At 32.3% G+C, this 17,206-nt stretch overlaps 1 protein-coding gene across 3 annotated transcripts; it reads left to right on the top strand.

Moving 5' to 3' along the window:
* Positions 1 to 8,455: 8,455 nt before the first annotated feature.
* ema (C-type lectin domain containing ema) lies at positions 8,456 to 16,771 on the top strand. 3 transcript variants are annotated; one of them, XM_087407651.1, is made up of 15 exons: positions 8,456 to 8,946; positions 9,015 to 9,077; positions 9,169 to 9,297; positions 9,424 to 9,557; positions 10,576 to 10,733; positions 10,912 to 11,141; positions 13,136 to 13,325; positions 13,559 to 14,215; positions 14,296 to 14,422; positions 14,520 to 14,674; positions 14,769 to 14,930; positions 15,038 to 15,176; positions 15,327 to 15,630; positions 15,702 to 15,832; positions 15,898 to 16,771. In XM_087407651.1, exons 4-15 carry the CDS (start codon positions 9,443 to 9,445, stop codon positions 16,341 to 16,343), a joined length of 2,814 nt encoding a protein of 937 aa, XP_087263777.1. In that variant the 5' UTR covers positions 8,456 to 8,946; positions 9,015 to 9,077; positions 9,169 to 9,297; positions 9,424 to 9,442; the 3' UTR covers positions 16,344 to 16,771. The 3 variants fall into 3 exon arrangements, with proteins under 3 accessions (XP_087263777.1, XP_087263776.1, XP_011068918.1); XM_087407650.1 differs by having other exon boundaries at positions 8,456 to 9,077; XM_011070616.2 differs by having other exon boundaries at positions 8,457 to 9,077; positions 10,576 to 10,724.
* The last annotated feature ends 435 nt before the right edge of the window (positions 16,772 to 17,206 follow it).

Here is a 17,206-nt window from a genome sequence, read left to right as displayed (position 1 = left end):
GTTTCATTATTTTATATACAATATTATATATATTATTATTTTATATACAATATTTATTTATTATCATTTTTTAATTTGTCACAATTTTTGAGCATTTTTTAGCATGAATTTAAAATTTAGAAAATAATGCGTTTAAAAAACTGGAGAGAATGGCTAAAACATGGCGGATCAATCACAAGTGATACCCGTATGACGTCACTCTGATTGTAGGCTCTCTATGCGTGAGATGTAAACTTAAGCCGATGAACCAATCAGGATACTGCTTTAAATTACGTAATCTAACAGAAATGGAAATAACAGTAAACTTATCCATTTAAGATTATTTCTATTTCCAATAGAATACGTAGACCTAAAGCAGTAACCTGATTGGCTTATCGGCTTAAGTTCATGTCTTACTGTTACTATTGCCAAATGTTGTGTGCGACAGCCCTAAGGCCTGTTCTATAATAGAATTACAAGCAGTAAGAAATTAACCAATCATAGTCCATTATTCTTCTCATACTTAACTGCAATTGGCCAATTTCTTATGATTTGCAACTCTATTGTAGAACAGGCATAATCCAGCTAGCAATTCGGCTGGAAAATAATCTGAGCCGCAGACTTCAAAAAGTAACGGGAGTGTTTATACTAGCCGTAACCGTATGCTGTATGTTGTAATTTGTAAGAATTAACTAACAATCGAGTATTCCCCTTCTTAGGAAACTAAATTCCTGCGGTTCGGAAATCACACATACAGGAACATTGCTCCGACTTCATATTGTGTACCCATATTGATTTTGATTTATATTTTTGTCTTTCTGTATACTATATATAGACATTCGTGTTCTGCTTATATTGACTTCTGTATTTATCTGAAGACTTAATTAATTACCTTCAGGGTTATGTTGAAATTCCATTATCATTCCATTCTTGTTATTTACTAAATGTTAAACAAGGATGACATAACATCCGGAGTCACTCAGATGGGAATCCGAACACGCCTTAGCATGTTAATTAACTATGCGCTTGTAGAAAATAGTTTTCTCCATTTAAACTAGCTTAACGAAGTTATAAGAATATCTATGTACACGCACACATGCAAGCATCGGCGAATCCGTAAAAAAAATAAATTTGCGCAACAGAAAACGACGGAATCGGTGGAATGAAGCCACGACCAATCACGAACGTTCCGCAGTTCCGCATCTTATGGGAGCACACGGTGCGGTCTCTTAATGGTACGGTCCCATGATGCAGAATTGGTGCAATACGGAATTGGCGGAACGCTCGTGATTGGTCATAGCTTCATTCCGCCGATTCCGCCGTTTTCTGTTGAGCAAATTTATTGTATTTCTTTTGCGGATTCTTTTGCCGATGTTTGCATGTGTGCGTGTACATAGGTATTCTTATCACTTCGTTAAGCTAGTTTAAATGGAGAAAACTATTTCGCATGGCTGAGGCGTGTTTGGATTCCCTGAGTGTTCTCCGGATGTTAAGTCATTCTTGTTTAACATTTGTTAAATAACAAGAATGGTAATGGAATTTCAACATAATCCTGAAGGTAATTAATTAAGTTTCCAGATCAATACAGAAGTCAATATGATCACAACATGAATGTTGCATATAAAGTATACAGAAAGGCGAAAATGTAAATCAAAATCAACATGGGTAAACAAAATGAAGTCGAGGCAATGTCCCTGTATGTATGTGTGATTTCCGATCCGTAGGAATTTAGTTTCTTATATCCCATAGAGCGGAATTTGCAGATGCACAATCAATGCAAGCCAATGACAAACGATCTAATGAAACTAATCTACGAGAAGGCTCTTGTGATTAATCAACGCTAATTGCGCATACCGGAAATTCCGCGCCATAGGAAAACACATTTTAATGGAACAAAATCGACGGAATGAAGCCATGACCAATCACAAGCGTTCCATCAATTCCTCATTCATCAATTGCGTCAATTCCGCATCATGGGATCGCACTCTAAGGGTGAAATCACACAGTGCGGAAAAGGGCTGCGGAATAGAGAATGCGTCATTGAAACAACCAATTAGCGCTATTCGGAATAAGGCAAAAGAACGCTAATTTTTTACTTCTATTTTCTTTACGTTTTCCATACCGTGTGATTTCACCCAAAGTCTTTAAACTACAAGGGTTTAATAATATTCTTCGCAATAAGCGGGATCTACAATAGAAGTCGTAGCGGTCGTAGAGTCTTAAGTTGTAGAAAATTAATCAATCGAATATGAGAAGAATAATCTACTATAATTGGTCAATTTTCTATAACTTAAGACCCTATAACTTCTATTGTATTGGGTCATCTAAAAAGTATCCGCGGTTTTTTGTCACTAGATGGTGTTGATGGTCAACACCATCTAGTGACAAAAAATCGCGGATACTTTTTAGATGACCCAATAAATCCCGCAATTAATAAACAATATTTATTATTAAGACCGTATATGTGATAATACAAACTATGACAACCAAAGCCTTAATGGCTGCGTTCAGTAGAACGTTTATTTTGGAACTGTTGGAAGTTTTTTTCGCACTGATTGGGTTATACTTTTAGATCAAGAGAAATCTCAGCATCCTATCTCAACAAAGAATCATAAAACGATTGCAAAACTGTTATGTTTTGCTGAACATAACCAATGTCTGTTCTACAATTGCGACAGGGTCGCAAATCGTAAGCCATAAGAAATTGGTCAATCACAGTTAAATATGAGAAGAATAATTGACTATGATTGAATAATTTTTTACGGTTTATCGCTTTCTATTATAATAAAACAGGTCTAAACGGTTTAAATGATCCGGGCCGACGTAATATTGGGTCATCTAAAAAGTATCCGCGATACTTTATCACTAGATATTGGGTCATCTAAAAAGTATCCGCGGTACTTTGTCACTAGATATATGACCATCAACACACATCTAGTGACAAAAAACCGCGGATACTTTTTAGATGATCCAATATTTTGATTCCCGGCCGAGGTAATACTTCCCGCATATGACGATTATTTGGCACAAAATCAGACATTTTCACACAACCAAAAGAATATGACGTAAAAACAAAATCACTGATGTTTCAAAGCGGTTTGTTTACCATATATCTAAGCTTGGTTCATGACGTTTAGGTTATGTCAGAATCGACCAGCACTTACTGCTGGAGCCATCTGTTGACAAACAGCGGGAACTTAGTTGCGCACCTAATATTTTTCGCAATAAGAACTAATTATTTAGAGATTTTAATGTCATTATAATTAGGATCGTTTCGAAGATGCAAAAAAGCATCAAAAATTGCTAAATTGCTAGTTAATTTTAACTCGTTATATTACTGTGGTAGTTTAATAAAATTAACATTCCAAGACCGAAAAATCATTTCGGTGCGCATTTCAAAAGGATTACATAGTATATATTGGGTCATCTAAAAAGTATCCGCGGTTTTTTGTCAAAAGTATCCGCGGTTTGATGTGTGTTGATGATCATATATCTAGTGACAAAGTACCGCGGATACTTTTTAGATGATCCAATAAATTCACACAGAACCATAGAAGCATTTAAGAACCAGCTTGACCGTTTAAGAGTGCCATCACATGAGGCACATAACCTGTATAAGCGTAACCTGCACATTCTAATAATTTTATTAGAATATGTTATATTTTATTTACTAGAATACGCCAGTCTAATTCGCTCTTCACATTGGGCGTATTTCGCGGAAGATTAGAGAAATGCGACCAATTGCTGATTAGAATTTCTGTTGTACAGAATTCTGATTACAGAAAGGTTGCAATACTTTTTCTTCGATGCGTTTCGGAACACGCAGTTGCTCTCCAAGTGATTGATTCTTGCTCATGGATCTATAAAGGACCAATCGCTCGGTAAGCAAGCTGCATTCCGAAATTGAAAAAAAATGCAATCTTTCTGTGACCAGCTGTACACCCTATAGAAATGCTAAACGAATTTATGACTGATTTTTGTAACTTACGCATCTCGAAAAATACGGCTCATTGGAAACCTGTTCATCGCGTACATATGGGCGAATGATCGAATGAATCATTAAAATTGAAGTCTTGTGAGACCACCTTTAAGCTTTCGATGTGTTTTTACATGAAACGAAAGAATCTAGCAAAAAATGCATCGCTTTGCTCTGTGATCCGAGATAAGCGTTAAAGTTGATGACTATTGAGGTTAGGAAATCTGTTAGGCCGGAATCAGACTATGCATTGATGATTGAGATTAAAGATTAAAGATTGAAATTCACTTCAATGAGGACAAAGAAGTTTTTGCTTGTATTCATAGTCAGACCTTGTACTTGAGGCTTCCTTAAATTTATCTTTAGATGCTCAGCAGCCAAATAAATAATTCGTAGAGTATCTAAAGATAAATTTTTTAAGGAAGTTTTAAATATAAGGCCTGATTATGAATACGAATATTTGGCTCCTTTTGTTCTGATTGATCAAACTTCAATCTTTCAATCTTTAATCTCATTCTTCAATGTGTAATCTGATTCCAGTTTCATAGAGGCAAAATGAGGTCTATAATTGTACTGTTCCACATGGGTTTCGACTAGTTTGGACTTTCCACACGATGCAAAGGCGCATGATTTCTATAATTGTACTGTTGCAAAATCGAAACCCATGTGTTGTTTCAGATAGAATAAGCTAAAATGAGTCAGAAATTGGATTCGACGCATGGTGGTTCCATCATGTTTCGGCGTAACAACAAAATAACGTAAAAAGCATAAAGTAACTAAACAGAAACTTTCAAGTGAATATGATTGGTCGGTGCAAGTTACGCTTACGTAAGTATATATGAGTATTCGCATCCGCCATTTTTAGTCCTTTTCCCATTCTTTTGCTCCTTTCCTCAATGTCTTGCTCTCTCTCCACTTTGCCGCTAAACTAAGAAGATTGAAAACAGAAGAGAGAAGGTTGAAGAGAGAACAAAGAGTGGGAAAAGTACTAAAAATGACGAATACGAATACCTATATTATTGTGCTCTAACGCAAGTAACGTCGCATATGACAGCACCCATATTCATAGTCCTTCCTTGAGGAATAAGAATTTCTTGTTCCTCATTTCACGTTTCATAAACTTTTCTTGACTAAACAAGAAGCCTTATTAACTTGCTTTTCTTAAGAGAGGTTACGAGTTTCCTTGAGAAAAAAGTGCAGCAATAATCAAGCAAAAAAAAATAAAAAAACTAATCAAAGTTTTTTATTTCCTTTCTTTCCGTAAAATAAAGGACTCTGATTGGTTGATTTTCTTATGCCTCATGTTTTATACGTTATGCAAAAGTCTGTGCTCCCCTAATCCACCCTAACCAAACTTATTTTTTACTTTCTCGTAGAAAGTTGTACATTTAAGAAGCAAAGTTCTAGTAGATTTATAACCTTCCATGCAAAATGAGGCTTGCCTCGCACCAACAAATGAATTTGATTAGGGTTAAGTTTTTTTGGAAAAATATTCAAGCTGACACTGTCTACGCTGCAACTTTTTAATAAACAATAGTAGGTTCGCGGAGCAGAGCGACATTTTTTTCGGCCAGATTCTTTCATTTCATGCAAAAACGCATCGAATGAGCCTAATTTTATTGATTTTTGAGGCGAATCCCCTAAACTGTATAATCACCTAAATATTATATAAAATATTATTAAATTATAAACTAAGTATTTTTAAAATTATTATATTTTATGTACCTGCACGCACATATGTGAAATGTCAAAAAGGCTACTCAAACTAGGAATGAAACCGATTCGGATTAATCTTTTGAAGAATTGATTTTTTTTTACTTAAAAAATCGATTTTCTTGTTTCGATTAAATTTGCAGATTAATTTTTTCATGGAAAAATCAAATTGATTACGAACATACAATCATTGTATTATTTATGACTAATTGTCCTTATTTTTTTTAAAGACGAGTCATGATTGGTTTACATATTTGTTTTGAGAATCCCGAGGCAGAAGTGTAAGAAATTTACTAGATATACACACATCAGAGATATCAACAGCGTCAGGGTTATGTGGTTCAGTGAGCGAAAGTCTACCAACTCGGAGGAGAGAACAGGCTTTGAGATGAGGAGCGCCCTGATATTTTTCTCTATTGTCATCAATTATTTACAGAAGTAGTGTGTCAGCATTGTTAGAGTGAAATCACACAGTGCAGAATAGGACTGCGGAAGAGAGAATGCGTTATTGAAACAATTACTCAACGCTATTCCGCATTTGATATTGTAGAATAGCGAATGTGTCACTGTCTTATAATAAATCATTGTATTTTGAGAGGTTAAAATAATTTGATGCTGATTGATATGATGGAATTGCGTAATATCGAGACGAAGCAAAAACTGAGTGCATAAATATAGATACCAAGATCAAAAAAACAATGATGCATTACGTACGATTTCAGTGTGCACTTTTCCATCATGCCAATTTTATGTGCTATGTTCACACAATGCGGAAAAACGATAGTAAACTGCGTTAAAACAGTTTAAAAAATTGTCATGAAATTGAAAATATTAATTGTAAAACATTAAATACTACAACTAATAATTGACAATTATGAGAAAACTTTTACAATTTGAGAAAAATTATTAGGTGTTGGAATTAATTCGTAGCGTTTTTTAATGAAAGAATGTTATTTATTTCACATGAGCATTAAAAAATACATTAATGAAAGTACTTCCCATCACTTGTAAAACGCTACGAATTAATTCCAACACCTAATATATTTTATTTTAATAAGCAAATTATTAACATGAAGTTAGTAGTTTTTAAATTATATTCATGTTGGATATATCTTTGACGCATCAAGTAACGCAACATAGCACACAAAACTTGCATGATGGAAAAGCACTGATTGGTTGCTTCAATGACGCATTCTGTGTTCCGTAGTCCTATTCCGGATCGTATGATTTCACCCTTAGCAATGTGTCGCGCAGACGCGCAATCGCGCTCGCTGCTGTTATTTTGCCTTTATATTGTACAATATATTGGGTCATCTAAAAATATCCGCGATTTTTTGTCACTAGATATATTGACCATCAACACCATCTAGTGACAAAAAACCGCGGATACTTTGTCACTAGATATATGACCATCAACACACATCTAGTGACAAAAAACCGCGGATACTTTTTAGATGACCCAATATGATCCATGTCATCTAGTGGAATAATTTGAATATGATCTCGCTGCTGCTCGCCACGCGTTGCCGTTATCTGATCGTAAGTTATCAGATCGCTTCCTTTTATTAATGGTACGCTTTTTGCTTCTTCTTTATTATTGGGTCATCTAAAAAGTATCCGCGGTTTTTTGTCACTAGATGGTGTTGATGGTCAACACCATCTAGTGACAAAAAACCGCGGATACTTTTTAGATGACCCAATAGAAAATATTGTATGTATTCCGCTATAAGCTTTGTAATTAAAACTATGTTTTAACAATAAATTTGTATAAATTTGTTCGTATATTTATTTAATAATTCCAAATTTAATCCCATCCTCGTAAGCGATGGGTTTAGTTTGTATGAAAGATTAGATTGAAAGATTGATTTTTTGAAAATCGATTCTTTAATGCTCGATTTTTTTCATGAATCGATCTTCACATTTATGATTCAGACCGATCTAAAAAATCGATCTTTTTGATTGAATCACATATTCCTCACATAACTCAACTAATACAATACGGCTTACACAATGTTATCAATCCATAGAAATTAAATTGTGTTGCCTAGGGCATTTTCGTCACTATCATCACTATCCCCTTTTTTTTTATGAAAATTATCGTGTAATCTCTTTATATTGTATATAGGACTCTAATGTCCGTATTCATAGTCAGACCTTGTATTTAAGGCTTCCTTAAATTTATCTTTAGATACTCAGCAGCCAATGAAATAATTCGTACAGTATCTAAAGATAAATTTAAGGAATCCTTAAATATAAGGCTTGACTATAAATACGAGTATAATATCTATGATGATTACAAGCGCGTGAACGTCCAATTGACCGCAGTAGGAGCTACGGTTGGAGGAAGCAAGAGCATGCGACGCAACAAACCTAAAGCCTTGTGTTCACGATGCTAGAAATTGGTTCTAGAAATCCAAGGCCTCGAATGAAGAATTGACCAATCGCAATAGTTATGTGATCAAATTGTTCAAATGTGATTTGTTAATTTTTTCTCTGTCCGAAATCTCAGACCGATTTCTAGTATCGTAGACATCGGGCTTAAAATCTGTTTTCTGTGATTGAACTAGTGTACACTTTTGGATCTTGAAGTGAGATAGGTATATGTTTTGTGCAGCACGTTCACACTTATCACACACACACACACACACACACACACACACACACACACACATTCTCATACTCTTTCAGTCATACTTCAACCATGCTTTCATACTCGCTTAAATTCACACACTCCATGACCAGATGGCGCGCTCACACAAAACACCTGAATTACCCATCTAGATACGTATTCCTTTTTTGGCTCTCTTAACGGTAACATACGAGTCGAGTTACACTGTCGCGATAGAAAATTGTATGTGCTATTGAATAAACGAACATTTTTGTTATTTTACAAATTCGAGTTTCCTCCAATACCATAATTCATTATATGTAGCAATCCGTTTGATATTTGTAGAAAGTGAGAAAGAGAATGCTAGTGCAATCTAGTGCAGGAACAGAAAACAGACCTCTAGAGTCAAGTTTTGGAACGCACCCCTGCGAACAGTCCATAGACGGGAGGGCAGAGATTTAGAAAGAGACATCATCTAACTGCACGCATCATGTTATCCCTTCCATGACCTAACTCAAATGGCGATGTAAAATATAATAAAGTTCTCTCGCGCGACAGTTATGCTGCACACGTTGCTATTTCATATGATGGACAAGATCTCGACAAAAGGGTACATCTCTACAATTGTGGCGTGAAAAAGAGAAAGAGAGAGTTGCTGCAGGTACATTAGGTACATACAGCTTGGGTGGAGTGCGAATGCAGGCATGTCTATACGAGATAACTGAAAATGTTTCGCAGTCGGAGCTGGTTTGGTGGCGGACTTTGGAAGCCCAAAAACCCACATTCCCCGGAGCATCTTAAGTATGTATATACAAACGATCGATCAATATACATAATACTTGTATCAAATGTAAAAACATTCTTGCAAGTGTGTATTTGTTTATGTTGTCAGGTACTTATACAATGTCTTGTCAAAGAATCAGACTGTGTCTGAGAACAATAGAGGTTTGCTGGTCGAAACATTACGTTCGATAGCTGAGATTCTTATATGGGGTGATCAAAATGATAGTAGTGTGTTTGAGTAAGTAGAGATAAGAATACTATTTTTTTTATTATTATATTATCATGAATGATATTATTCTAGAACCAAATAATAGTGCTAATATATAGTACATAAAGTATACAAATTAATATGATATATTTACAGTTTTTTTTTGGAAAAGAACATGCTTTCGTTTTTTCTGCGCATTATGAAGCAAAAATGTGGGAGCTATGTATGCGTTCAATTGCTTCAAACGTTGAATATTTTATTTGAAAACATACGTAATGAGACATCCTTATGTGAGTTTTATAAAACTTTCTTTTATGTTTATATAAGGAAAGTCCTCTATTATGAGATAGGCGCCTAATATAAGATAGCAGCTTTTCTGCTAAAAAAAGTAATAAATGCTATCTATTGATTCCACCATGAATTTATTGTTCTTGGATTGAAAACTTAGTAGAAAATTCATAATTAGATTATGCCTATAATCATTGTAAAACAAGATTTTAGAATTTGAATGTTTCAGTTTGATTGAGATGAGCATTTAAACCTTGTTTATTATTTAATAAATAAATATTTGACAATAAATTCATCATGTAGAATAAGGTCTAATAGAAAAATACGGGATGTTGAATTATTTAATTGCAGAAATTAGATTTGATAGAAAAATATGGAATATGTTGAATTGTTTAATTACAGAAGTTAAATTTGATGATCGTAAAACCATAAGGCGTGGAAATCGTAATATGAGATACCCAAGGTATTCCTAATATGAAACCGATGCTCTTGTTATAGTAAAAATGTTATAGTAAAAATCGTTGCTAAAGTATAAATATTATTATAAAATAATAAAAAAAGACAACCGGAATGAATGTCGAGTGTCTATATCTGCGATGCTTGATTCCAACTACCTGAAAACGAGTTCTGGATATAATCTATCTATTGCATGCTTATTTTCCGCGCACACTGGCTGTGTTTGTTTGTATTTTAGAAACATTAAATAAAGTTTTTTAATTGCAATACTGATATATACTTTACGTTTTATTATCGATTTCTCGGGGCATCTCATTTTAGGAGCACAATTTTTTAACTTTGCGATTTGCTCACTTTTTACATTTCTTTAATTTCCAAAAAAAAATAGAATTTGAATTAAATTTTATGTAACGTTATTTTAAGTTTCTTAAATTCCCTTCAAAATGACCTATTTTTTTTAAATTCTGCCTTCTAGCATTTACTCAAAACGAACTCTGTATCTCATAATAGGGGGGCCTTTCTCCTCTAAGTTCCTAAACAATTTGTTAAAATTTATTGTTTCAGATTATCTATTAAGTAACAATCATGTAAATAGTATAATAGTGCACAAATTTGACTTCAGCGATGAAGAAGTAATGGCATATTATATTAGTTTCCTGAAAACATTGAGTTTGAAGTTGAATGCACATACAATACATTTCTTCTATAATGAGGTAAACGAGGTACACACATGATATTTTGTGCTCATTTTTTAAGTTATGTTTTCGTAACTTGTGTTCATTGATTGTATAAATAGTAAAGTAATATATAATAAGATATATGCAAACATGTCTATGTTGGAATTATCCACTGATTTTTGTCACTGACAAAGTTATTATAACAAGTTTTTTTTGTCATTAGCATACCAATGATTTCCCACTGTACACAGAAGCGATCAAATTTTTCAATCATTCAGAAGGTATGGTGCGTATAGCTGTAAGAACTTTGACTCTAAATGTGTATCGTGTTGAGGATGCATCTATGCTAGCTTTCATAAGAGATCGCACTGCTGCGCCATATTTCAGTAATCTCGTATGGTTTATCGGTGACCATATTATAGAATTAGACACTTGTGTCCGAAATGATGCCGAGTAAGTATCGATATTGAAACATTTTTCTGTTACAATATCTATAGTAGTAATAATAACAATAATCCTTAATATACACGATTTTCTGATCTTCTATACACAATGGATCTAGAATTACTTTTCTCTCATTACTTTTACAAGTATATAAAAATTATTGAATGATTTTTATATATATTTTAACATTTTTAGAAAGTATCCATAAATTTGTGTATTAAAGAATTATATATATATAATGTTATAATTAATTACAGTTGGCAAAATGAGAGAAATGCACTTTCATATTAAAATTCAAAATTCAAAATTTCATATTAAAATTCAAAATTTTGAAATACAAGTAATTTAAGGAAAAATGTTTTATACTTTAAAATTCTAAATTACAAAATAAACAAAAGTTCAAGTATTGACTATACAAAAAGTGCTATTCAGTAATTTGAAAATGACAATTTTTTAATATATATAAATAGGTATTAATTGTAGTATATCTTGGGTATACATTGCGTTTACATTTTCAACGTTCGTTTTATTATTGATATTACAAGATTGTATTACAAAAACTTACAACTAGTAACTAGAAGAAACATTTTACTTAATTAACATTTGACACAAATATTATAGCACTTTAGCACAAAATTATTTAAATTAATTTGTTTTAATAATGAAATTCCTGCAATATAAAGCAATATATTCTACAATGTACTCTTTGTTTTCTGTTTCTTGTTTTTTACTTTTTGCTTTTTTCTTTGCAACCGTTTTATCAACAATTGTATTTTTTGCTATGTATTTCTTGTTTCTTTCGAGGTTCGCTAACTTCTCGGGCGATATAAAATAAAAAATCAGATAAGAAACAAAAAGACAAGATGTAAAAAATAACAAAAGGCAAGAAACAAAAAGTACATTGTAGAACAGGCTTAAGAGAATTAGAAAGTTGAAAATAAAGAAATAATAGAATTTCACAACAGAAAAATTGAAACTTCAAATCAAAATGAACTTCAGAAGTGCTCTTATCTTAAGGATGTGCATAAATGGAGGCTGGCAACACATTAAATCTATTTTCTAGATGCTAAACTTTTTTTTTAGGGAAAGAAGGATAAATATCACATTATAATTAGGGTCAGATGTTCTTAGTATTTCAAAAAAAAAAAAGAAATGACACGATCGTGTATATTAAGGAATAATAATAATAACATAGAAAAGTAGAGATCTTGAAGCCGGTACATCGAAAAAATACATCGAAATTTCGGTAATTGAAAGCGAAAGAAGTTTATTAATATAATTAATATTAATTGTAATTGAACTCTGATACCAAGCTCTATGTCTGAACGTCTTTGATTCATTCGACATTCTGACACTCTTGTATATACATACACTCTCGAACAATACACAATCTCACTTTTTAAAGATTTAATTAGATTAAGCCTTAAGTCTATGAAATCACTCCGAATTCTCGAACGGAGAAAAATTGACCAATTACATTAATCATGCGATTGCATTATTTAAACATGATTTGTTAATTCTTTGTTCAAGATCTTGACATCATGGAAGACCTTAAAGTAAATTATTAAAATTAAATTTCAATTTCAATGAAATTAGACAAGATATTATATTCCTGAAGATGCACAGCAGAATAATGGCACACATTTCAGCCCTAAATACAATTTATAAGACATGAATATAACATTTGGTAAAATTTGATTCCTTTTTTTTATTTGTTATTCTTATATTTTTTATTCTTATATTGTAATAAACAACTTAAAAAAAGTATTTAGAACCAATTTAATTAGATTTAATTAGATTTTGGTGTCAGTTTATTTCTTTCACTTTTAATTACCGACTTGTTTCTTCAATATACCAGTTTCAAGATCTCTATCTTTCTATAAACTAATCTAATAGTTATTCTCTGACAAATCTTATTTAAATTAAACCCCACAGTAATAATAGTAATAATAATAATAATAATATCAATATCAATAATAATAATAATACGTACTTCTTTTTAGTCATCAAAGTCAAAACAGATTGTCAGATTTGGTTGCCGAACATTTAGATCATCTTCATTATCTAAATGATATTTTATGTTTGAATATACCAGACTTGAATAAAGTTTTATCAGAACATTTATTACATAAACTGTTAGTCCCATTGTATGTCTATTCTCTAATGAAATACAAAAACACGTGCCAAACTCAGGTAAAAATCAAATTTTTATCTCTTTTATTATAAAAGTAAATAATTAATATATGAACTATTTTTTTAAATATAAATATGAGTTATAAAATATGAGTTTATTTTTCTTGTTTCGAAATATTTAATGTTTTATCCTCTTCATGCGAGTATTTAAAAATATTAAAAGTTAATGAGCTTATTTTTGTGTTATAAGGAGATAATATTTCTTTACAGCAATAATTAATTTGAATTTTTAGGATGAAAGAAAACACGTCAGTGTTGTGGTAGCGCTTTTTCTACTTTCTCAAGTCTTTTTGATAGTATCGCATGAACCTCTTGTACATACGTTAGCGACTGTAATGCTCATGTCCGATTTAGAGACGATTCAAGTTGGAACAAATAGTGTTCTCGAAAAATTTGGAGATATAATATCGAATAAATCTGTTACTTTCTCACTTCCGAAAGAAACATTGAAAAAATCTTGGGAAATTTTAAATGAAATACGCTCAACATCTAAAGAATTGCAAGCTCGGGAAAGCAATATAAGAAATATAAAAGAAGTAGTTAAAAATGCAATTGACGAATTGCAAGAATTTCATCACCCAAGCACGTCTTTTGACGATACTTCAACCCCTATAAATACTCCTGTTCTTACGAATACATCATTAAATATAAGTAATTCAAGTGAAGAGGATTTAGAGGAAATTAAGCACGAATTGAATGTAACGGATGAAGAAAAAGAACAACGTTTGGCATTGGAGAGCCCTTTACCTCATCAAAGTCAAAATAACGTATTTGAATCTTTAACAAAAAAACCATTTCTAGAAACAATAACCAATTCCTTATTATGTACAGAAAATGATTATGCTGCATTATTCGCGCTTTGCTTATTATATGCATTAGCTAATAACCAGGTAATTATAAATTCTGAGACCTGTCTTATTTATTAATGTTTTTTTTTTTATAATAATAAGTCAATTTTGTTGTTTGCCAGGGTATAAGTCCTAAAATTCTGGATATAATGTTATCTCCATTTCATAATAATACGTCGACGAAAAATTCCTATAATGAATTACTCATGGATAGGTTGATTCATATTATAACTTTGAGTTGTCAAACAAGTGAGTTGTAGCGATAATTCCATTATAATTTATGCGAATTTAATATTTGCATATACCACAGTTTCCAAGTTTTATAAGAAAATTAATTCTTTTTTAGATTCCAAAGTGAGACTTGTTACATTGGAATTAACTATCAAGCTATTAACACAACTGACAGTATCTGAAGGACAATGTCTATTACGAGAATCGCATCTAACAGTTATTGAAGCAGCGAAAGAACAAAGCACATCTCTGCTCAAAAATTTTTACAAAGTGTGTAAATTATTGAAATTGTACTAAACGCAAGTTTTGTCTTTTGACTTACAGATACATTCTGTTAAAAATATTCTATATTAATTTTGTTTAGAGCGAAGACATTTTTTTGGACATGTTTGAAGACGAATACAGCGAAATACAAAAACGACCATTAAATGTCGAATGGTTAATGATGGATAGCAATATTTTGTTGCCACCTACAGGCACACCTATGACTGGAATTGAATTTAGTAAAAGGCTACCATGTGGTGAGGTAGGAAGAAACACAAAGAAATATATTTTTAGATGAACATATAAATCTGCAGAAAAATCACACACATTATATAATAAGAGAATAAAATCATGAATAATTGTGTGCAGGTGGAAAGGGCGCGTCGTGCGATAAGAGTTTTCTTTTTGATAAGAGAATTATCTCTGATACTCAATATGGAAGTGGAAACACAATTACCACTGACTAATCCAGCTAATTGCGTACAAGTTAACAATGTTCTTGATCTAAGTAAGAGCTATCTTAACCACATGGTTAATTATTAAAAAAGTGACAGTTTGCGATATTTGATATACAATATTTTTGTTTATTCATTGATCATGATTATAAGTAAAATTAGATAAACAACACAAGATTTGTTATTTATAACTTTGTTTACAGATAACAGTGATTTGATTGCATGCACTGTCGTGTGGAAAGATGGTCAGAAAATTCGCCGTTTCTTAGTCATTGATGTTATGCAATTAATTCTTGTGGAACCTGATATCAGTAAGCTTGGATGGGGTGTTGCAAAGTTAGTTGGTTTTTTACAAGACATTGATGTGACCGGCGACAAGGACGATTCAAGATGTTTGTACCTGACAATTTACAAACCATTAAGTAACAGCACGGGCAATCGTATACCATTGCTGTCGGCTAAATTTATTTTCGATGATCATATCCGATGTATGGCGGCTAAACAAAGGTTGGTCTTGTAGCAAATGTCAAAGTCGTATTATCATTTCAATTAATTAAATCGCTCAAATAATAATTTAGGTTGACAAAAGGACGAATAAAAGCAAGACAAAAGAAGATGAATCAGATTGCAAGATTGTTGGATATTCCAACGAGTATATCTCATTGTTCAACACCACCCAATTATGCTTTGCGTAGTTTGCGACATGAACGTAAGTTTAAAACTAGAATTAGTCAGCAGAATCTTCGTAAATGATGATCGATTCAATTCTTTCAGGTATAATCGGACGTGGTCAGAGACTACAGAGAGATCAAGCAAGACCGATGTTTATGGTAAATAAAGTTCCTGGATTTGCGGCACAAATGCGTAGAGAGAATATTAAGCCGGTACAATCGTCGAATTCCAAACGTGATGATGCAAGTTCAAATGAGAAGATTCATGAAAATAGTTTGCGATCTAGAGATGCCTCTGGTTCACCTAAGATGCCAAGACCGCGGAGCGAGGAAATTCCTCTAGAAGATATGTGTATTCGGAAAGCTTCTCTTACGTCCAATGGACTAAATGTAACGCACATATGTCCAGAAAGGAGGGACAGTCAAGGTGCTTGCTCGAATAATGAATCCTCGTCTGTAATTAGGAAACATTCTGAAGAAACGTCTTTCACATCTCCGCAAAGGCAAGAATCAAAGCCACGTAGAAAAGGTCAAGTGGAAACTGTGTGATTAAACTAGGCAAACTAGTGTAATTCAAACTAAACGTATCTTTAAAAAAATCTTAAGAGGATGAATGAAAATGTGTACATGCCATACTTCTAACTTAGCCAAAAAAAGCCTGCTTGACTAAATTAAGAAAAAAATTTAGTGTTTATGAATTTTATCTTATAACGAGTAAAATTGTAGTTTTTATGATACTTTTATCAAATATGTGATAATAATATCAATGAAAGCTCTTATGATGACTAACACAGAAAAAAATAATGAGGTGGAAGCTATTAATAATATTGTCATACTTTTCTTTGTGTTAGAAATCACTGAGACTGCCCTTATTTATATAGACATATCTCTTACATCTTAATTTAACTTCTAAAATTTATTTGCGCTACACTATTCCATGTAACTATCACTTTAATGGTAAAGAAATCGTGCAACAATTCTTGTAATTATTTCATATATGTATATGTATCCCTGTTTTGAGAAGATTACAATTTTTCTATATAATTTGAAGAGTAAAGAAAGTTATATAAGGTTCTTTAGATGATATTAATCATTTATAAGTAAGAAGCAAAGCCTATACTAGTCGAAGTCTATCTGGAGTGCTTTAAATAATTTCAAATGACTTGATATATCACGTTTGTGACCGAATTTGTAAATTACCGAATTGATTTTTCGGACTTGGAAACGCAATTGAACTACCATATAAGTATCACAAATATAATATCACAAATTAAATTGATTAGCAATTTTAATGTCATGCTCAATGACATCATTTTAAGATGTCTTTCTTAATGTATTGAAAATCTGTAAATAAATTTATTACAAAAAATATTACCTCGGTCGGAAGTCAAACCCAGATCTTTAGTATTCTG

This window comes from Acromyrmex echinatior, chromosome 7 (assembly GCF_024713525.1).
Source record: "Acromyrmex echinatior isolate Ae372 chromosome 7, ASM2471352v2, whole genome shotgun sequence".
NCBI classification, from domain to species: domain Eukaryota; kingdom Metazoa; phylum Arthropoda; class Insecta; order Hymenoptera; family Formicidae; genus Acromyrmex; species Acromyrmex echinatior.
This window is presented reverse-complemented; position numbering and strand designations above follow the sequence as displayed.

Excerpts from the sequence above, each read along its gene's own strand:
- ema (XM_087407650.1), top strand. The coding sequence starts at position 9,004 with ATGTTTCGCAGTCGGAGCTGGTTTGGTGGCGGACTTTGGAAGCCCAAA. Across the intron at positions 9,078-9,168 it reads CATTCCCCGGAGCATCTTAA|GTACTTATACAATGTCTTGT; the intron begins GTATGTATATAC and ends TTATGTTGTCAG. Across the intron at positions 15,631-15,701 it reads TGTATGGCGGCTAAACAAAG|GTTGACAAAAGGACGAATAA; the intron begins GTTGGTCTTGTA and ends ATAATAATTTAG.